This window comes from Truncatella angustata (assembly GCF_020726525.1).
Source record: "Truncatella angustata strain MPI-SDFR-AT-0073 chromosome Unknown BKA67scaffold_2, whole genome shotgun sequence".
Taxonomy (NCBI): domain Eukaryota; kingdom Fungi; phylum Ascomycota; class Sordariomycetes; order Amphisphaeriales; family Sporocadaceae; genus Truncatella; species Truncatella angustata.
Window position 1 is genome coordinate 2,518,476 of NW_025763382.1, and position 21,663 is coordinate 2,540,138.

Genomic DNA, 21,663 nt, shown 5'->3' on the forward strand with positions numbered 1-21,663 from the left:
AGGTTGTCCGCCTGTCGAGAGCCTGATCCCTGGCCACCCTCGCAAGCCATGGACCTGGATGGACTTCTCGAACTAGCACCCGGAAAACCATGGGCTCGGAAATATAAAAGTATCTTTTCCATAGTACATAGTAGCATCTTCTACCCTCTCGTACCTTTGTATATGGAAGGATCGACTGCTGCTAATCAACCAGATTCATCTGGGTAAATCCGTGGAGCTCAACCCATGTAGGCTGAAAGAACCTGGCACCCGAAACATAGTTATCGCTTTATTAAGGTTTAATATCCGATGAAAATCCCCAAAATATCAGGGAGTCGCCCGGCCCGTGATTGGGTTACCGAGAGCTTGGGAAGGATCCCGACCTAGTCTGAAGTTGGGTTCTTCCTGCGTTTTACCCGATATGGTAATTCACCGCGACTAAAGCAGGGAGCACATGATCCTGAGCTTACAGGGCCTAATTATATGTCGTGTGGCTGGAGATATGTAACGTAGATTCTTCATGGTGTATTAATTTGAAGTGATTATGGAACCGGATTGTGCACAAGGGCCTGCGTCAATGTACCCGAAGCGGGCTAAACCAAGCCGAACACTCGCTACGTAGAGCAAGGGTTGGGATCTCATCGGTTTCATTTCATGGTTGCAGCGGTCTTCCATCCCAACCCACTAGGCTTCGGCAGGCAACTCTCACGCAACTGGGCTGATGGCATTCCTTCCATGTCCTCAATCACACACCAATAAGTTCTTACAAGCGGTGTGCTCGTTATCCTGCGCCAATAGTGTCGAATCAAATCGGTGATGCGTCTAGAGCTGATGGTGACCGCTGGACGCATGGGTGAGTGGCTTGTGCGGAAGTCATGGATCCCTGATACGCAGTCCTCATAAGATAAGTTAGCCGAGTGCTGGTCTTGGCAGATGGTGAAGTAGCTAACAACAGACGTTCTGAAGGTATCATGCTTCGTGTCTGGTCTGTTGACGAGGCCCTTGGCAAGACATAAGAATCTCACGATGGGTGCTGTGGGGAGATAAGATGAACTGGTTACCTGTACTGAATGAGTCTTGCGCAGACAAAACGAGTGCTTCATGTACAGCTCAACAGATTGGGATTCATCTGGATCTGGTCGTCTACGTGGCATCTCAATTGAGGGTTCTCGTGTATGTGGGACTGCAGACGATTGGTCAAGTATGCGCAGTCCCCCGGACAGGAGCAAAACCGAATACAAAGCGGTGACTTTCCCGGCTGTACGCAAATTGCGGTTGTGGCACTGTGTCGCCCAAACCACGATGAGGCAACTACGCCGTGGTCGCAAAGGCCTCTTTCCACAGTCGAGGTGGAGAAACAATCAGCGAACTGCGCATCGTTACTGGTACAGAAGTTGAGGGGGTGGCCAGCATTTACAGGTGACAGGTTCCCAGATATTCGAAAGAGCCGGAGGCAGGTCCAGCTACGATCCCTTCCACCTGAGCAGTAGGGTCGGGTCTGAGAGGGATTGGCAGATATGTACGAGAAGCATTGGGACACCCGGCGCAGCATCCAGAAGGGTTTAATACAGCCAATGACATTGCGACGAATGAATCCGACAGTCTGGAATCATTTCGGAGGGTTTTCGGACAAACTGCCTTTCTGGTAGTTGAGCGGGCTGGTCGGCATTGCAGTGGTGCGCACCATGATATGTCATGCAGCGTGGCATTCGTTGTACCTCATACATGTATGATCTAATCCGGCACAAATACTACTTGTCTGCACAACCAATTCTGCTCACTATACTCAATCGAGGTACGTATGAATGCCAGAGAATGTCAGCTAGTAGAAGACAGAAGCGTTGGACCATGCGATTCACCAGGAGGGATTGAAATGATGTTACAACATTCTGGAAAGTCCCACGGCTTCCAAGTAGAGCATAATCGGCCAGGATCCCGACAACCCTTGCACATCGCCCACGGGTCTCAAGTTTCTGGTGCTCGGCAAATGAAGTGTATGCAGCCGTGAACGACGGGCAGTGCATCTTGAATCGAGTTGGCCCTCTTTCGATTGTATTAATGAATCGTGACGCTGTCTGTCGGGTTATTAGTCGTTGGCACCCCGGAAATGAATGTAATAAAGTTCTCAACTACTGCCGCTGGACAGCAGTGGGGGCGACAGCGGGACCATCACATTTGAGACAAGTACAAGCCTGGGTTTCTGCCAAGTAGATTGCACATCTAGGCGAACAGTATGGTTCGTGCAACGTTGCTGGAGCAGTCATAGTAAGTTCTGTGTATTTTACCCTGATCTGGAGATGTGGCTGTCCAGCCTGCTCTCAACTCTTATTGACGGGCAAATGGATTCGGTGCCACTCGGCCTATCACGGCTTGCAACAGCCGCGCAATGTCCTCTGCAAGATCGTGAGATGCACAGGGCTATATGCAGGTACGAGAATGAGCTAAATCTGGTTGATGTGGAACTGGCCACGAAAATCGATTATCTTCTCTAGATTATGCAGAAGACCGTGCTCAACTGATGATAGACCTTGCGCTTCCAATGCCTCACCATATGCAAAGAAAGCAAATGCCAAGGTGATATCCAGGCCGAAACAGGCCGTACATGGTAATCAATCTCACATAACAACCCTCTCAGCCAAGACGATGATCGACAGTCAACCAAGAGTTTGGGTGGAACGTCAGCTTCCTTTTTGCAAGAACATTACAATTGAAACTTGCTCTCAACACGTTCGCCCACTTCTGCTTCCAAATTGTCACGTTTCACAAAACCAAGACAGTGGAGTGAGAGAAACCCCCATCGAACGATTCTTCAACGGCATTTGGAAACACACCGCCATGTCGCACTCAACCCTGAATAGCAGCCAATAGAAGATCACTGGTGGAATGAGTGTTGCATTCTGCGTGGTCATGATGCGGCAGATACCAGGGGTTTCTGCAGCCCTGGTTCATACTATCAGGCCAAGATAGTGAACCGCGATGCGCGCGGTTCATCTTCCGATTCCCATTTTAGAAATAGCAATCCAATCAAACATATCACGGCGGGTTTCTGTCATTACGCGAATCCACGATCTAGGTATATTCGATGATATAGATGGCTTATCTAACAGATCTGTTGCGTAGACAGCCTCATCACATCCGTCATTCAAGCTGTGATGGTGGAAAAAAAGGTTGGAGAGTTATCTAAAAAGGTCAGTCGCATACCGCCAATAACTGCAAATTGCCTGCCCCAAAACTTGAGCGTATCCCTGGAATTAGGCCAATCATAAAACAAGCTACGCGTTTAGAGTGCCCCACCCACCCGAGCTGTCGGGACGACACTACTCCTGAATAATCTTTGCGCTTCATTTCTTGCTATGCCACTACCCTGCAGCTCCTTGCATGAAGCCCTTGAAGCAAGAACCCACCCTTTGTGGGGCTGAGCAGATGATGACGACCTGAGAGATGAGAGACAGTGTGTGTCATTTAGTTTGTTGCACGGGGAGATCGAGTCACGCGGAGAAGGGTAGAGAAACAATTATAGACTTAGCTGGGTAGTTTGTTAGCCATTCAGTATCGTCAGTGGTTCGTGCTAACCTAGGTGAACGCTTCGTTATACGATGCACATGGGTTCTGCGCTTCTCGCGCCTACGAATGCACCCTTCCTCGGCTGTGCTTGATAGCATGTAAATCTAAAATCTTTTTTCTTTCTTTTCTCTTTCCCTTTCGTTCTCTTTTTCTTCCTTTCTTTCTCTTTATTCAAAGCCGAACACTCAAGACAACCTTTAAAGTACACGCCAAAGCCAATTCGAAACCGAGTTTACCGCCTTCTGATAGGATTGTCTCTCGGTTACATGGTTCTGCAATGCCGCGGCACATGGTCCACTGCTCGAATCTTAATGAAGGCCTTTCAATTTGAACATCATAGCAAGCACACCCCGTTGATGGTGGGCTTAGCCAGATGTTGTAATTAATGTCTGCGATCTTATCATTCCAATCTGTCATGGTTGATACTTGGATTTCCTCGAAATTTGTTACTAGTGCTAACCGCTGAGATTGCTACCCATTGCTGTTGACTAACTTAGACTAACCTAGTCTGAGGGGTATTGTGATTTCCTGTAAGCGCTAGGTGTCTCGATACTTCATTTCCGTTCTACACATAGAAGAAATATGATGGAGAATATAAGCGATTGAAAGCCCTTTTTTTTTTTTTTTCTTCTCTTTTTTTCTTCAAAATATGTAGCAGTGTTGCGTTGCGCAACCGAAATTGCGAATCGATGAGACGCTTCAGATATATCAAATTATTGGCAGTTCCTGTGCGATACAGAAGACGTGCCGACAAAATCATGCACTTAATTACCACGTGCTGACCTAGGAGGGTATCCTCCTCGTTTCAGAATGACTCTGTTACTAAGACGCCACTTGTTTCTCGATGTGGGCATCTAAAACGTTAACAGCGTTACACGGCACAAGATCCCCAAGGGCTTAGACCGGCAGGCAAGTCGTGCTGGGATGTGTGTACACCATGCGAGGCTAGTCAAAACGCTCTTTTGGCAGCCCTGGCTGCCGGACTTGGTGACCATTTGGGCTCGCGACGCATATGAGAGGTTAGCCGTGCGAGAGAGGCCTATAATAATAAGGGAATGGCTAAGACCTATCCGTGGGATCAGCACACTCAGAGATAGAGTAATCAACCAACGTTTGATGCTGAACAAGGTCAAAGTAATGACAAGCGAACCATTTCTTTTCTTTTCTTTATTCTTCTCTTTTTTTTTTTTTTTTTTAAATTAAAAAAAAAAAAAAAGGAAAAGGAAAAGGAAAAGGAAAAGTCATATTTTACTACACATAAACCTTTGAGTTCCTCGAACCATCTGGTAATTACTCTATCGAACCCCCCCCCCCATTGTAAATGACTGCGTCGCTGCCTCCGCAGGAGGACTACAGGCTTATATACGAGGAGGAAAAACGGTTGCAGGACAGCCAATACAGCGTTAGTCTCAAGACGAAAACTGCTCCTAGCGTTACACTTACCACCACTTGGCCATATAATGTTTGAAACAATGTTGGTCGACGCTATGCATAGTAAGTCTCGCGTCCTGCCAGCGCTCGAACGTGCGGCTAAAGCCTCGAAATGACAGGCGAGCATACCCCTGTGATGTTCCTAGCCGCGCTACTATGTACAGTCCTAAGGAGGGTGAAGTCGCTTCGACATTCAGTGTTGCACACTCCGTTGACTCGCTCGCTTCACTCGTATTGCTACGTGTTCCACACGGAGAGACGCCAATGAGATTCTAAGCCAATCCTCTGGGAATAACGGAAAGTACCTTCTCTATGGAGGTGTTGCCGCTGCACAGTATTAGCTGACCCAGCACTCTGGGCAACATGACCAGCGGGCAAGCGGGCAAGCGGGCAGGCGGGCAGGCGGGATGTGTTGCACCCACTAGCAGCATCAGATCGACCCAACCCATGGATTGAGTCCGCTACATTAGCGGGACAAGCCGCTGAGGTGTATCTGACTAAATAGTCCTAGTTGCAAAAAGTACTGTAATATGTACGAAAGAATCCGCATTGTTGGTCATAAGTGCGCTCGAATATAACCTGCCCAAGGGGATAATACCAATGCTGGACAAAACCCATTTCAACGTGTAAGTAGACAACGCATCAATAAAGGACGCTTGGCTGCGATATAGGTCTGGCTATTCGCCTCGGCGCCCAAGCATGCCGTGTCACATCATGTCCAAGTATGTAATTGCGTTCAAATAATCAAGTCGATTCGGAGTACCAACAAAGAGATGGCACAGCATCCGTCTTGCGAGTAGTGTTGGGGTGTTACCAAAGCTAACTAGATCGTGGCATCGTCAGTTACATCCGAGGCTGGCAGGTCCTGTAGGCAGTAAGTAGTCTTAGTACATAGTAGCTCTTTCGCTGTCGCAGGGGTGTGAACGGACCCCCCCTGGTACAATGATGTTGGCGATCAAGCGGGTTTGCCGTTTTGCGCAAGCGAAAGCACAAAACTGCAGCCCAGCCATAACAGTAATAATAATGTTGGATGGCATATATGTAGGTCAGGTATTGGGTATTATTGCGGGCTGACTTGCACGTTTTGTACCTCAGTACCTCTTGGGAGCTGATCATGGTTGAGGCTAGTCTAGTCAAGGGGTCAATCGAAAGCCAGCACACTAAGATTTCCACTGTCCCCTGTACCCGATATGGAAGTACATACATAGCATAGCGCCTTGTCCAAGACTCCGTGTTAAGACGCAAAATGTTCAAGGTTAATAACAACTAGACGCCTCGGGTCCCACAGACGTGGTCAAGTAGAAGTTACGATCCCAAAACCTAATTGTTGATCCTCTTCTCTTCGCCAGGCCCGTGTTATTACTTAAAGTTCGGACTCTGACTGCCGGGAAGGAAAAGGCAAAGCGAAAGGAGAGGAAAGAAAAGGAAAGGCGAAAGCTGCTCATTTTCCCTTGGCCCCTTGCACCTCACCTAACCTGACCTAACCTACTTGAACCTCCCCTCCCCACCATCCTAAGGCTTTGCCCCAGTGCCAGCCAGTACCAGTTCCCCTCCCTCCACATTCTTTTCGCAACGAATACGACCACACTGCAGCAGAAAGCAGCCGCATCGTGGACAGCATCGTTTTTTTTTTTAGGTCCCCTGGTTGACTGGACACCAGTAACATTTGAACCGCCAACACTGATAGCGACCATTATTGGTTAACAACAACGGCTAATCTACATAAGAAGAAACCTAATTCGCTCAATTTATTCCTGGGTACTGCTCATTCATTTGGACGACTCATGCTCATCGGGCGCCGATCGATTTCACTACCAGCCTTGAGAAAGCTTCTTCGTATAGCTTGATCTTCGCCCGCCCAATTACTCCACAAAGCCACACCTCGTAGACTTGGATGCAAGTCTATCACCACAAGCCAATCATGGCGAATGGCTACAACTACCCGAAGTATGCTTCCTGAAGCGACACAGCCACGCTGTCATGCCAGCCTGCTTTCATTATCAGCCGTGCTGTATTAATCTCATACAAGAATCGATTTGCTAACTTCTCAGCGGGCCCGCTCCAGGACAACCACAGCAGCAACAGCAACAAGAACAATCCCCACCATGGTATGTTGAAAATGGCCGCTACTATGGGACATACCATCATGGGCGGTATCTGATGCCCGTAGACGAGGTATGAGACAGTCATTACTGCATCGGCATCTTTCTCTTGTGACTGACATCGTTACAGGATGAGCTAGACAGATTGGACATTTTCCACAAATTCTACACCGTCGCCCGCAAAGAAGACGCTTTTGGTGGTCTGCACGAGGCCGTCATTAGCACTAATAATCCACGTGTCCTCGACTTAGGCTGTGGTACAGGCATATGGGCTATCGACATGGCCGAGTATGTTTTGTTTCATTGAATCCGTAATTTCAGTACTAACTCTCGCCACAGCCGATATCGATATGGCAAATTTATCGGCCTTGATTTGAACTTTACACAGCCAGAGAGGTATGTTCCAGTATAATTGGAGCTCGATGCATAGACTAAGTTCAACTTTGAAAAGTATCCCGGCCACGCTTGAATTCAAACGTCAGGACATTGAGGAATCGAACTGGGAGTTGGAGGAGAACTCGTTTGATCTGGTGCACCTGCAGATGCTCGCTGGCAGCATTCAAAACTGGCCAGCTCTGTATCAAAATGCTTTTCGGTAAGAGCCTTATCAAGGGCAACTCGCAACGAGGAATGTACTGATAATCTCTAAAAGGCATCTGAAGCCTGGTGTCGGCCAAATCGAACACGTTGAAATGGACTTTCAACCTTTGAGTGGCGACAATAGCCTGCCCGCAGATTCAAGGCTTCGGATGTGGTACAACGAACTGCGTGCAGCTTACGAGCAAGCTCGGAGACCCATTGCTTTGGAGCCTTCACCAGAGGTATGGCTCAAGCAGGCCGGCTTTGTGGACATTAAACGAAACATCAAAGAGATTCCTTTCCATCCCTGGCCGACGTCTGAGTATCAGAAGGAGGTTGGCAGATGGTTCAACCTTGGGATGGTCCATGGGATAGAGGCGATATCAATGGCTGCAATGACCCGATACAGAGGCTATACCAAGGAGCAAGTGAAGTCGCTTATGCAAGAGGTCAAGAGAGAGATTTGCACTCGAGCATTCAGATCACATTGCACGATGTTAGTAAAATCAACGACTATGCCTCCACCCATATGTTCTCACTCGATTGCTAACCTCGTCAAGGTATATCTACACGGCAAGACGACCTGCGCCAAGCTTTTGATTGTTCTGACAGGGAGGGAGGCCCTACCGCGCTGCATTCAGCCAGCCTACCCCGGGCGCCAACACCCCAGAATTTCGCGCATGCACTTTTCTGGAAAGGAAGGCGGCTATGACAGACTGCTTGCACTTACTTGCGGGTTTATCGCGGCCCTTTGTTCTATTTCGGATTTAGTTGTGACGTGGAGCGGCAAAGTTTCCCGCTCGCCTTGAGCAATGCACGAAATTGCGGGAGTTTCCTTCTTGCTGCCAGCCATTGGCGGGACCGCATTCCGCCACGGCAGCTCACGTCACTTAGGTTATCGCCATTTCTTGGGGGCCATTAACCCTCCACAGCCCGTTGCCAGCAGCTTGTGGCATTTCTTTAAGCTGGAGCTTTCTTCTCAGAGCCGCGCCAGCCAACGTCTTCCCCTTCTTGGGTATCTGGCCTGCTTGGAGTGTCCGCCATCCTGGCTGTTGCCGAGACAAAGATGGCTGGCTCAAAATTGGTCATTTTGAGTTGCAGGAACTGCCCCAGTGTTGACTACAAGAGCAAACACTGTGTCCCTCAGCAATCATTGAATGCATCCAATAGGGGAACCCTCTCGCATTGGAACGCTATCTTCTCACTCATCATCTTATTCGGTATCATCAATCCAGGAAGGATACGAAATCCTTTAGCCCGGCAATGATACGTTGCTCTGATTGAAGATTTGCCTGTGCGCGATGCCATACAACAACGTTTGGCCAATTATTAACCTGGTCAATCGTTTTGAGATCGCATGAGGTCCAAATCGGTATTTCGGCCAAGTTACGGGGCCTCCAAAAGGAACAGGCCACCTGCATATTTTCAAGGCGTCTCAAGTTGCATTAGTTGTCGACTCTTCATTCAATGGTGGTATTCTGGACCAAAATTTCGGGTATAGATGGTTGGGCAGGATGCATTAATTTGCACATCATGGGTTATAGATTTATGGGTCGCTTCAATGTATGTTATCTGTATGTTGTTCCTTCTGGCATGAGTCGTTTTGCTGTACACGACACGTTACGCATGATTATTGCGGTTGCATAGGTGGTCGGCCTGCTGGAGACCGTCATGTTGGCCTTTGGACCTTAGGCATGACCTCTTTCACGCATTCACATTATGGATTACCAGCATAGCAAACAACCATGTTCCTTGCTGCCACGCTTGCACAGTCATCAACAAATATGCAACCTGTCTGTTGGCCTGGATTTATAACCACCTGCCTCCCCCCCACGTATCGACTTGTCCTTCCTCAGGCCAACAGAATTCTTATCGCTCAGCCTGTTCTGAAGCCGTTTTGGCAATATCAGTACGCCACTCAGTCACTCAACCTTATTGTATTTACACAGTATTTATGCGGCCTCCCGAGTGTACCACTTCGAGCTACTGTGCACCAATATGAACGGCGGCACGATTATGATGACCCAGGGATAGATATGCTCTGCACTGCAAAGCAAGTCACACAGCTACTAGTTTGAGAAGACGCAGACAGACGCGTGCCCAGTATTGATTTTGTATGCACTTCGCTCCAAGACCATTGGCACGCTCGCGTTTACCAGTGGCTATGGATCTTCCACACAGGCGAGCCGGTCACTCCACGTTGCCACTGTATAAGCATCACGTCAGATCATTACCCAGCAGCAAGGGCATTTATGCGAGATTGCCTCGACGTAAGAAGATGGTCGCTTTCTTTTTTCTTTTTTCTTTCCCGCCTCTGTCACTCTGTCACTCTTGAAGGACCAGAGACGCCCGTCCACGTCACGCTCCAGGCTTTTGACTTACCCTGCTAATGCAGACTCAGGAAGCCACCCACCTACATTGGAAAGACATGACGACCCCACACGTCCTATTCCAGATTCCCGGGTATATCACCTCCTCTTACTACATGCAGAAAGAGATGACAAGGGCCTGAGCTGCAGTGACAACTGGCAGTCGCATGCTGGAATGGAGTCTGCCTGAATATGGGGTCATGTGCTGTCCTACATCGTCTGGAAGTGTTCTTCTGCAGCTCGGTAAGAATCGGGCTCTCGAGAGGTTGGCGCAACTAATAAATCTGTTCGCGAAATACGTCCACATATTATACATCTGCATGACGGAAGACAAATCGAGCCATTCAGAATGGCCGTAAGAGTTCAGCCAGGGCTAGAGCTGGATGTCGCTACGTATGATTCCTCAGGACTTTGGCGAGCGATTAATGAAAACTGGTTATTTTGCCTAATTAAAAAGAAAGGAATGAAAGAAGAAGAAATATCTCAGTCACTAGGAATCACCCTACGCCTGAAGGTCTGTCATCACCCTTCCATCTCTAGCGACCTCAACTCTCTAATGCATACCCTCCGAGAGTCAGGCTTACCAGAGTTCAACTAGGTCCATGGGTAACTGTTGATTCATCAACCACGGGCCGGTTCACTCAATCGTCCCGGGACGCACGCTGCACGTTGCTGTGACGAAGACCCAAGCGTCAGATGAGTTGTCTCTGCATCTGCATCTGCATCTGCATTTGCGTCTGCATCTGCGCCTGTCTGCGTCTGCGTACGCGCTAAGTGGGCAACCACGGATCCATAGTATTGGACATATCTACTATAGGCTGGGATTTCATTTTAATTATTTTTTTGTTTTTTTATTTTCGCTTTTGTTCTTCTTCCTACTAATTTCGGGTGCGACAACGTGGTTTTTCGTTATAATTTATTAGGGCGACCATGTACAGGGTACATTACACACGCATGATATTGTATGCTTCAAGTCACTCATGGTCTGGGTATGTTATAGCCGCTCTTGTAAAGTTCCTTTTCTTTTCTGCCCCTGAGGCACATACACCAGGGCCGCCCACCACCAACAAACTATGCACGGGTCGTGATGGCAGTTACCATGCCAAACCGACTAACCCCTGAAAGCACCAAGGGCAGAAGATGCAGGCAGAAGGGGGGGGAGCGCGGGAGCGAGAGAGAGAGAAATACAACCCACAGTGCGTAAAACATGGCTCAATGCAACGGCTCTACCCTTTTCCATTGTTCGGCTCGCCAGAACGAATGGGGTCTAATCTTGTTGCACTGGCCCCCTTTTCTTCTTCTTTCCACTCTCTCTCCCTCTCTCTTTTCGGCGTCTCCGTGTTGGCCTTGGGCGCCATATGAGGATCTCCAGGCTCATACGTTTCCCTGAAGGGGTCATGGGAGCGGACGGGGCCCGGACAGATAGGAGAGTCTCGTATGTACGTGCGTACGTGTTGTGTATTTCTTACAGGATCAGTAAGCCTACCGGGGTTGTATTCCTATTTGAGGCTATGTCAAGTCGTTATGCTTGACGTGGTGTAATGTTTACCCTCTATATGGTCATTCCTTCTACCAAGAATCGTTCTTAAAAGTACCTCGAGAGCCTGGCATGCGCCCGCTAGATAATGCCGTCATGGCTTGTCGGCATCCGCCTTGCCTGTCTGGGCTATGGGCTGTTGCACGGTACTGATGGAGCTGTCTGTCCTGGTGATGGTTATGCATGAAAACTTTGCCTCGATGTCCAGGGAACCTGGCGTGAGGCATCGCAGGACCTGCCCGACTAGGGAAAACCGAAGCAGCAAAACCAATAAATCATGGCCACCAATGTTGGCCGAACCTGACTGATGCACACTTGGAACGATGATGAACAACATGCCATGTACTCGAAGGCCTGGAGAGACTTCACTGTACTTTCGGTCAATTACTTGTGATTCACTCCTGACTATCACCCTATGTCATTCAGATATTGTACAGGTACAGGATAACAAAAGGAAAAAGTATCGGGTCCCGCCATGGAGGCAGAGGACTATACAAAGGCGAGTGTCGTCTAGTACTCGCTATCCCTGCACCTTTATAGCAGCCCGCAGCGGACGGAAGACTGCTGTAATTACTGCGAGAGCCTTGTTGTCGGTCGTCTAATATCCGGAAGCAAAGCAGGCTCTCCTGACCTGCTCCCATTGTTGCGTGCATGCATGGATCAATCGGCTCATTTCACCAATTCGTGTCTATCCCATCTCCCTGCCGTTTGAAAGCGATGTGAAAAGGCCGGGAAACGCGTCTATTTGTTTCGTGTTCATTCGTCTCACTGCTAGATGTGGATCTGGATCTAGATCTAGTGGTGGGAGGCAGTCTCGCCGTGGTAGCCAATGACCTTGAAACGGCCAAGCATCTCGCCAACGGTGAAGAAACCGAGACACTCGGCGGCGACAACACCACCAGCGATGACCTGGGCGCGGTTGACGTTTCGGACGCGCTCGATGATGGAGGCGGGTTGCTGGGCAGCCTTGTTGGCGGTCTGAGAGGCGGTCTGGATGAGGGAGCTGGGGTTGAGCAGCTGCTGGTAGGCGTTCTGCCAGTAGCTCTGGAAAGTCTGCACTGATCTACATGCCGAATATATATGAGTACCATGTCTCGGGACGACGAGCATGATGGGGTTGTGTGGCATTAACTTACGGGGGAGACATCTTCTGGCCGCGGAAGACGATCTTGCCGAGCTCTGCGCCGACCTTGCCGTAGTAGATGACGTGAGGAACTTGCCCTGGAATGTGTGTCAGTCTCTTGCTCTGTAGTCTTGGGTGGTTCGAGATGGCGGAGTCGCAGAGGCGGGGGGGTCTCATATGTGCGGCTTTCCGAGATGATGACCGAATGCATGAATTGACGTACTCTCGACAAAGTTGATCAACCTTCCTGTGCGGCCACCGATCTTGCTCAGGGAGTTGGCGACGCCCTTGGCAGCACCGGAGATGGCGGGGCCAGCGGAGGAGGTGACCTTGGAGAGGCCTTGCTGAGCCTTGGACGCGTACTCGGAAGCAGAACCTTGAGCCTTGGAAGCAGTCTCCTTGGCAGCCTCAGTGGCCTTTGCTGTCGTGCTCGACTCGAACCTGCGGGCAGCCATTCGCAGGGCCCCGGACTGGCGGAGGACCGGGCGCGTGAGGGCCTGGGACGACATGGTGCTTAGGGTGTGGGATGGAGGAGAGGGCTCGCAGACTGGGAGTTGACGATGTCTGGGTGGGCGGATCGGCTGATGAACGGCGGATCAAGATAGTCGTCGTCGGGTGATGGGATTCGGGTTCGATTGAGAAGCTTCAATTGAAATGCGGTAAAAAGTTGACAGCTTCCGGGATTTCATCTGGTACGGAATCCACATTGATATGATTGGCCAATCAAAAGCTCTGAGTCGCCCCGACAAGAAAAAGGAAAAGGAAGAGCAAAACAAAACAAAAAAAAGAAATACAAAAGAAAGGGAACGTCGGTCTGGTTCGCTCTCTCACATGTGACCAACTGCCAGCAATTAACTTACTCCGTGCAGTGTGCAAATTTCGAGGTCATGGCTCTGTTGTCGTAGCATACATATACCATCACGACCATCGTCAAATTTTGACAATATTTGTAACCAGGTGGATATTCTACTCGATTGGCTTTCAATGCGCCCTTTAGTTCCGCACTTCACACGATACGATAGATACAAAATGCTTGCTTTCGCATCAACAACCACAACCAACACCGAGGTTCTCTGCAAAATCAAAAACAGCCGGCCATGGACAGTTCCTTATTCGCGGCGACGCTCGTCCCTCGTGCAAGATACCGAATGTGCACACCAGTAAGCTTACTATATACAGGCTTCTCTCTTGGGTAGCCATCATTTGTCAACTTGCCCCCATAGTCTCCTTTCTTCCTCTCTAATCCAAGCTCTGGATCTGAACCTTGATGGCGCCGGTCTTGGGGTCGGCCGCCGTCTTGAAAGCGTCCAGTGCATCCTCCAACTTGTAGCGATGAGTCACTAGTCTCTCGAGTTTGATCACACCGGCCTGCACCAGACGGATAGCCCGCGGCCACGTGTTGCAGTATCGGTATTGGAACTGCAGGTCCACCTCGCGCGTGCTACATCTCATGAACGGGAAGCTGAGCTCGTTCTTGCCGACGCCAATCACAAACACCCTGCCTCCGAACTTGACCGCCCAGATGGCTGCTGCGAGACTGCTCTCAACTCCTGTGCACTCTAGAACTACAGTGGGCTCTATCCCACCAAAAGACTTGATGATTGCCTTTGCGGAGTCCTCGGGGCTCGCCCGTTCGACCTTGTGGGTGATGACCGAAGGCACCAGTTCTTTGGCGAAGTTCAGCCGACCCTCATCGATGTCTGTGATGACCAACGGGCATGCTCCGGCAGCCTTGGCGCAAAGCAGGGTGATGAGTCCGATGGGTCCCGCACCGCAGATCAGTACCGGGTCTCCCAGCTCAACCTTTGCTCGTTGCATGCCTGCCAAAGCGACGCTGAGCGGCTCAAGCATCGAACCATTTTCGTATGACATGTCTCCAATCTTGTGGCACCACACCGCAGGGTGGTTCACGTATCTCCTCAACAAACCCGGCACCGGAGGTGTCGACAGAAACAGCACCGTCTCACACCCGTTGTATCGGCCAGTCAAGCATGGCTCGCAGTGACCGCAGGGAATGTTCGGCTCGATCGCAACTCGGTCTCCGACCTTGAGGTGTGTTACTGAGGGGTGAACAGCAATGACTTGCCCGGCAGATTCGTGACCCAGGATGTGATCGCCTTCCACGATCATGGGACCAATGCAGCCGGCGTGCCAGAAGTGAACATCAGAGCTACACATGATGGTCAGTGGGACGAAGCCATAGTTGAGGGGGGGTTCTGCGCCAATGCCTACCCGCAAATACCGGTGCTCTTGATGGCCACAGTGACCTCGCCATGCTTTAATGAACCCCCCTTCTGCACATCCTCGACAGTCGGCTCGGCCTCGGTGATCCAGAGGTCGTGGGCAGGGTTGGTATAGACACCAATGTTTGCCTTTGACGGCTTGATGTCGAGCTGCGCGGGGGCAGGGTCGACCGCGGATGGGCTCATCTTGGCTGCGATGACTTCTGGATAGCACACAAGTTCTTGCTCACACGGGTCAATTGGGGTATTGGAGAAGACGAGGAGGAATGTTTACAAATGCGCGGCGAAACACTGCTCTGGAAATGAGGGGCATTTGCCGATTATACCTGAAGTTTGTCGTCGAGTTAGCCGCCAAACTGGGCCGAATTCCACATTTCGTAATGCTGTCACGAGTTCGGGACATTGCTACCAAATCGCTCCCTTCTATTTACCGAAAGCAGCGACGCGAGTTCACTCGTCTATCATTATCTCTGGAGCCGGTTGTGAGGGGCAGTATGCGTAACTCACTGCTTAGAATTTTCGGGGACACGACGTTCGGCAGCTTTACCCCCGATTGTCCCACCAATCCTCGCGTGTTGCGCACCAATCATCAGGTAGCTCCCACGCATTCCCCCGCGATTACGGGGATGGTCCAGGCGGCTTGCGCGCCGTTACTCTGACCACCGCCTCGTCCACTAAAAACTCAGCCATCTTTAATCATTGTCCTACATCTGAGGTGGTGGTTTGCGCACGTGGTAACCAAGCAGTGCGTCGGGTGGCGGCGCTCGACTGATAGGAGAAAATCCGTCGTATCGAGCCTTGCAAACAAACCCACGAATAAGATGAAGCCATGACAGCTGCCATCTTTATACTCCCGAAGGGGGAAGGGGGAAGGGGCTCTCTTGCACACCGGGCTCAACTCTGTCAGACATGGGAGTTTTCCAGCCCTGAAGCTATTATCCTCCGCACTAAAGTATATTCTGTGACTCCCAGCCGGTCCGACAAAGAACAATCTTTCTACCTACTGAGCCTAGACGTTGTGTCTGCAGCATGGCCCACAGTAAGCACCACAGCTCCCCGCAAATCTACTGTGGAGGTAAGCCCTGTAGCATCTCTTTGGCGCGCCTATTTGCCTCCACCTATAACTACATGTACTACCCTTAGTGGCACCAACACTTCCCTGCCCGATGTCGCCGACCACGCTGATTTCTCGACGCGGATAGCGAAACATGTTGTTTGTGGAAACATCGTCACCCTTGACGGCTCCTTTGACCTGACCGCTGTATGTGGCCAGCCCTCATGCGCTTACTAGCCGGGTTGAAAACATTTGCAGGCCGCATGGAGCCAGTGCAGGGGCTCTGGATCGGGATACTTATCACAGCGTTGCTCATATATCTTGTCAACAGTTTGGAGCGCTCGATTGACATGAGCTGTGTCAGTAAACGCAGATCAGCAGAGTAGCTTATCCACTTGTTGCTCTTCGAGCAAGACCCTGCATGAATGAATCCCAATATGACCGCGTATGGTTCTAAATGTACGGTTGGGTCAATTCGATATACAACAATGCCGTATGAAGAACACAAGGAGAAGAAGTTTAGTGCTATACATGGAGAATATGCAAAGCTCCGTTCTTGGGCGTTGACAATCATCATCCCGGGACTCTCCACCATGTGCACACAAAGCCTAGGTGATCAGTATAGCACAAGCTCGATAATTGCGATTATAGCATGCACAGCAATTCGTGACAAGAAAGAAAATCGTCATTACTGCAAGGATCATATCGAGAGGGCATTGTTTACACCCAATCAACAATTCCATTCTTAGAACAACCTCTTTGTCTTGATGCGCATGACTAGTGGTGTAGAAGGCCAGGAGATGGTATATATGTGACACCACTGGTGCAAAAGAGGGTTGAGAACTTCGCCCGACTACACATCGAAAGAAAGAAAGAAAGAAAGAAGAAGAAAAAAGCAAGATGATTCCGTTCCGTCTGGTCTGCGATGGATGCAGCCATCCGCTCGTGCATGACATAACTCGCGATAGTCTCGTCATCCGGCTCTTGGAAGAGCTGAACAGCTACGCGTTCCTGGGGAGCCAAGCGGCTGTCCGAACCCAGTACGTAGGCACATGTACCAACTGCCAGCGCGGCAGTGCCCCGACTCCAGCGTTGAGTCGTGACCAGGCCAGGTTCTCGCAGTGGCTCGGTTCCTTCGCCCAGAAGCCACTGCCAGCAGGGGCCAGCCATGACGCGGCGCGAGCGCGCTTCCATGCGGAGCTCTTGTTCGAAATCGCGGCATTCGCCGGCCGTTGTTCGACCATGCTGGTCGAGTCCGCCGACGGGACGGACATCAAGCCAGGGCTCGTGAGGCCAGGTGACCGGTCCGCCTGCAGGCGCCTCGCCTTTGCGGCCTGCCGCGTGCTCGGCAAGACCGTCGTGGTGCGCTTGGCAATGGTGCTGCAGTCGGTCTACAAAGAGAGGGTCATGATCCTCGTCGCCAACTCGGAGGATTACTCCCAGGCGAGGAACAGACTGCCTTGGAGCCGGCGGTGCAAATATGACAGGTACAGGTACTACGAGCCAAAATTCACTGCGCCGGAAGCAGACGTTTTCTGCGTGATCTCTCATCAAATCAGAGACATGATGGAGCTGGAAGAAGAGAAGGCGCGCTTCATGTTGAAGCTAGAATGGCACAAATGTGACCTGGCTGCCCAGTGGGAAGAGTTCCAGAAGTTAGACCTCGATCTTGCAGCTTTACTCAAGTGTGGCGGGAAAGAGATCGATGCCCACAAGATTCGAAGAGCCTGCTCTGAGCTGATACGAGAATTGCCGATTGGTAACCTGAAGTCAGTTGAGAAGTCGGGGTGGGAGCCGCCTCCGCATGAAGATTTGAAGAGGATCAGCGCATCCATGCTCGAAATCACGAACCTTTGCCGCTCCGAATGCGTCGTTGCCCTGGTGAAAGCTACCGAGGCTATATGGGCCAAACAGGACTTGGGAGAGGTAGCAAGCATCCTACCTGAGGTTCGGACCGTTGCACATCAGATGTACGAAAAAGGTGTGTCGTTGGCCGGGCTGATACAAGATGCCAGAAGCGCTCAGCTGGTTGCAGACATCGCAAATGCAGGTTGACGAACTCTCATGGCCGAGTGATTCAAGCGCATCGTAACGAAAGGATCTTTGCTTGCATCAGCCTAAGCATGACATAAAAAACTTGGTAGGTTTCTAGTCTTCAAGCTTCTGTATTCTACGATCTAACCCGTGTTTTGTCCTGCGCACAATAACGGCCTTGAACGCTCCTCCTAGATACCAAGGACCTTTCTCCAAACTTGTCCCTTCTTGCTTCTTGAAGTTGTCAAGACTCATTGTGCTCCCAACGATCACAAAGTCCACACTCATTCCAGTAGCCAGAACGTTATCAACCCCAGCCCTTCCAACTGTATGCAGCATATATGAAACATCCATCCGGGATGTATCCGTAATAGGCAATTTTCTATCTAGAAGTGTTTCTGACTCCTATAATCTGAGTGTAAAATGCTCAACTGTCCTGTTCATGTGTGTGGCGCTTATGAGTTTTGACGATGGATGTCCGTCAGATTGCCGCAAGCACTTGTATAATTGCCCATACATAGTCCGGCGTGACTTTAAACTGGACGAGAGGACCCAGATTGTATATGATGCGCATCGGCGCCGGTGCTACACTACCAGTGGCTTGAGCCGTGATGAAGTGGCCAGAGCTTGCGATCGAATCTTCGCCCACGATGGTTTCCTCGTTTACGGTGGTGTCGCTCACATTTGTGTGACCACATCTGATTATAGGCCCCTTGAATCGTTGCCGTGCTTTAAGGTCATTGTATCTATAAGCCGTACGGCCTGCCTATCGGATTAGCAGACCTAACATGCACCGAATCATGATTCAATTTGAAGTGAACAAAAGTTTGGGACATGACTCATGAGAAATAGAAGAGCAGCTGAGATAAAGTTCGATTCAGTACTGACTATCTCTGCGAACAAAGAGAAGTAAGTTAGAAAGCCGCCGACAATGTAAGTGTTTTTATTTTATTTTAAATTAGGCCTGGAGAGCGTTACATTATCTACTCTGAGTATGTTATGGTTCCCTACCCCTTGGTACCTTCTCATGCTTGTCATAGAGCGCTTCTCGAAGTCACTTGCTCGTGACTACTGCAAAATATCGACGCCGATGCTCGACCAGTACCGGCATCTTGCCAGTAAATCTGCATCCACGGTCTCCATTTCTGTCTTGCCTGCCGTCTGGAACACGAGTCTTTCCTCGCTCCTCACGTTCCACGGCACCCATTCCGCAGAGTCAGGGTAGCGATACGTATTAGGATTAAAGCTCCTTATAAAGCTAGTCCAGTAACCTTGGACAACTGGGACTACTCCCGCATTTGTTCCGTTCGGCCAGTAACTCGCCGGTGGATTGGAAGCCACGTTGTCCGGGCCCCAAACAGCATTCGCCTCAACCGTGTGCGGAACACCATACCCCTGTGCCATCTGGGTGGGATCTTCGACGTTGTAGCGGTAGGCCCAAGATTGTGGTACGCCGTATTTTGTAAACGCAGTCGAGAGGAATAGACCAGGACACATATAACGCATTTCGCCATACGCGTCGCTGAGCTGACGCCAGTAGCAACCGCTGTTTGGGCAGGTCTGGTTATGATTTGGATAGAACTCATCGATCTGCCCGAGCTGCTCAAGCGTCAGGCGCGGGAACTGGTTGCGCAACCACATATTACTCTGTGCAAGTGTTGAAGTATTGCTGGGTGCAAAAACTGTCCCTCCGTTGGTATCGTCACCAAAGATGACCGGAACCTTGACAAATTTTCCCGAGTCAAACGCCCTATATGTGTAGTCAGAGAGCAGGTCGTTGTCGATAACAGGATTCCACATATACAAAGGAGATGCACTACCTCCAGGATAGGGCAGGTTGTAGTTCTCGGCCTGTAATTCGACGGCAGACTTGGAGCGAAGGCAGTCTAATGAGTTGGGTCCAACACAACCAAGGCGGATTGCGAAGTTATCATATTGATATTTTGATTCGTTGACTGTAAGAACCGTGGCAAAAGACACCGATTCGGCGGCCGCTGCATGAAACAGCCCAAAGTCCTTGCCTCCGTAGGCGGTCATCTGGAGGCTGATACTTGCGGCACCCGCCGACTCTCCGCCAAGGACAACATGGCCGGAATCTCCGCCGAACTTTGATATCCATTTCTGAACCCAGTCGAGTGCCTTCCTCTGATCTCGCAGGCCATTGTTGGCTCTGATTGCAGTCCCATCTGTGATGAAGCCATATGGCCCAACGCGGTAGTTTATGCTGACAACCACGATCGAATAGTTGCTGGCAGCAATCAGGCCACGTCCATCAACGTCGGGGTTGCTGTTAGTATTAAAACCTCCTCCCTGAATATGGAAGAACACGGGCAGCTTTGAATGGGCTGTTGCGTTTGTAGGCGCATAAACATCAAGAAAAAGACAATCCTCCGATGTCTTGTTTGTAGCAGGGTCCTCACCCGTACCAAGGCAATGTTTCCCATGCTATACAAGTTTAGTTCTTGACCAAGGTGTTTGCCACATGGTCTTACCGTGTTGGCTGGTTGGATATGGTTGGCACATGGTGGATCGGCTGGAGGACTGAATCTTAATGCTTCAAGCGGAGGTGCGGCATACCGTAGCCCGAGCCATTGTGTGATACCGTAGGAAGTAGGGACGCCAATATAGTGATTGCAATCAAGATGGACAGTGGGCAGGACCGCACTAGCAATAGCTATGAGGTAGCCGTAGATGATAGAGTTGAGCAGACGCATCATAGAGCCACGGGAGATGACTACGATTTGCGAAGAACGACACACACAAATGAACTCCGCGGCATGAACGCCAGCCCATGAAGATTGGGTATTTATACTTCACGTACTGGCGCTAGACTAGTAGTTGTCCCGGGTTCATTCATCGTGAGGAGTCCATAGATGCGTAACCACATCACATCCCGATTTGATTGTCATATCGTGACTGAACAGGGCTGCCGTTGATAGGCTGAAATGGAGCGAAGCACTAAGATGGGGTCTGCAAACTTGCATACTATTGTATGCAGCCCACTGGGTTAGGCAGTGCATATATTGCAGACATGTTGCAACCGGCAGTGGTGATGTGTTGGCGACCTGGTATGAGAAGCACTTGCTCGCTGCATGGCAGTGGGCATTTCCGCCAGAACACATCTGCTGGGAGGACGGAGCCATTTCGATTCGATCCTATAGTAGGCTCGCCGCAATGTCCATATCGTGACGATAACATGGAAGCACAAACCTGGCACTCCGCGGGCGAGCAGGACATTGTGTCTGGCCGCGGGGCTGTCTTGTAATAAGCGATGGAGAAGCAGTACTTCCGTCTCCTATATGAACTCCAAGTGGATAGTTACTAAACAACGTATTACCCCGCGAACTCGGAGAGAGTAAGCGAGAATCGGCAGTGAGAGGCATGTCGCTGATGGCACATGGGTTGTGGGTGCCGCATGACTCGTGACCTACGGCCGAAATTCACCGCACTACACTACAATCCAGATGAAATATGTATCCCGGTCTATAAAACGGACGGAGCAAGGTAACCAGGGAGAAGACAGACCAACAAAAGAAGAGGAAAAGGAAAGGAAAGGAAAGGAAAAGAGTATACATGTAGCCAAATGCAAAAGGTATGTTGTGGAAGAGATGACCATATGTAGAACCATATGTAGAAGCAATCTTGATC

At 50.2% G+C, this 21,663-nt stretch overlaps 4 protein-coding genes across 4 annotated transcripts; 2 read left to right on the forward strand and 2 right to left on the reverse strand.

Moving 5' to 3' along the window:
* Positions 1–6,785: 6,785 nt before the first annotated feature.
* On the forward strand, positions 6,786–8,593 carry BKA67DRAFT_175989 (S-adenosyl-L-methionine-dependent methyltransferase). The gene is made up of 6 exons (XM_046095248.1): positions 6,786–6,921; positions 7,031–7,149; positions 7,207–7,364; positions 7,416–7,472; positions 7,528–7,671; positions 7,729–8,593. Exons 1-6 carry the CDS (start codon positions 6,903–6,905, stop codon positions 8,462–8,464), a joined length of 1,233 nt encoding a protein of 410 aa, XP_045961180.1. The 5' UTR covers positions 6,786–6,902; the 3' UTR covers positions 8,465–8,593.
* A 3,763-nt stretch (positions 8,594–12,356) lies between these two features.
* On the reverse strand, positions 12,357–15,113 carry BKA67DRAFT_590698 (uncharacterized protein; the record flags this gene model as incomplete). Its single annotated transcript, XM_046104616.1, has 5 exons — positions 12,357–12,624; positions 12,698–12,782; positions 12,908–13,265; positions 13,948–14,854; positions 14,917–15,113. The coding sequence occupies 5 exons, from the start codon at positions 15,111–15,113 to the stop codon at positions 12,357–12,359; spliced, it is 1,815 nt and encodes a 604-aa protein (XP_045961181.1).
* Positions 15,114–17,324: 2,211 nt separating this feature from the next.
* Positions 17,325–18,482, forward strand: BKA67DRAFT_553805 (uncharacterized protein). The gene has a single exon (XM_046101932.1). The coding sequence runs from the start codon at positions 17,356–17,358 to the stop codon at positions 18,034–18,036; it is 681 nt and encodes a 226-aa protein (XP_045961182.1). The 5' UTR covers positions 17,325–17,355; the 3' UTR covers positions 18,037–18,482.
* A 601-nt stretch (positions 18,483–19,083) lies between these two features.
* Positions 19,084–20,729, reverse strand: BKA67DRAFT_655250 (Alpha/Beta hydrolase protein; the record flags this gene model as incomplete). The annotated part of the gene is made up of 2 exons (XM_046106724.1): positions 19,084–20,460; positions 20,508–20,729. The coding sequence occupies 2 exons, from the start codon at positions 20,727–20,729 to the stop codon at positions 19,084–19,086; spliced, it is 1,599 nt and encodes a 532-aa protein (XP_045961183.1).
* Positions 20,730–21,663: the final 934 nt, after the last annotated feature.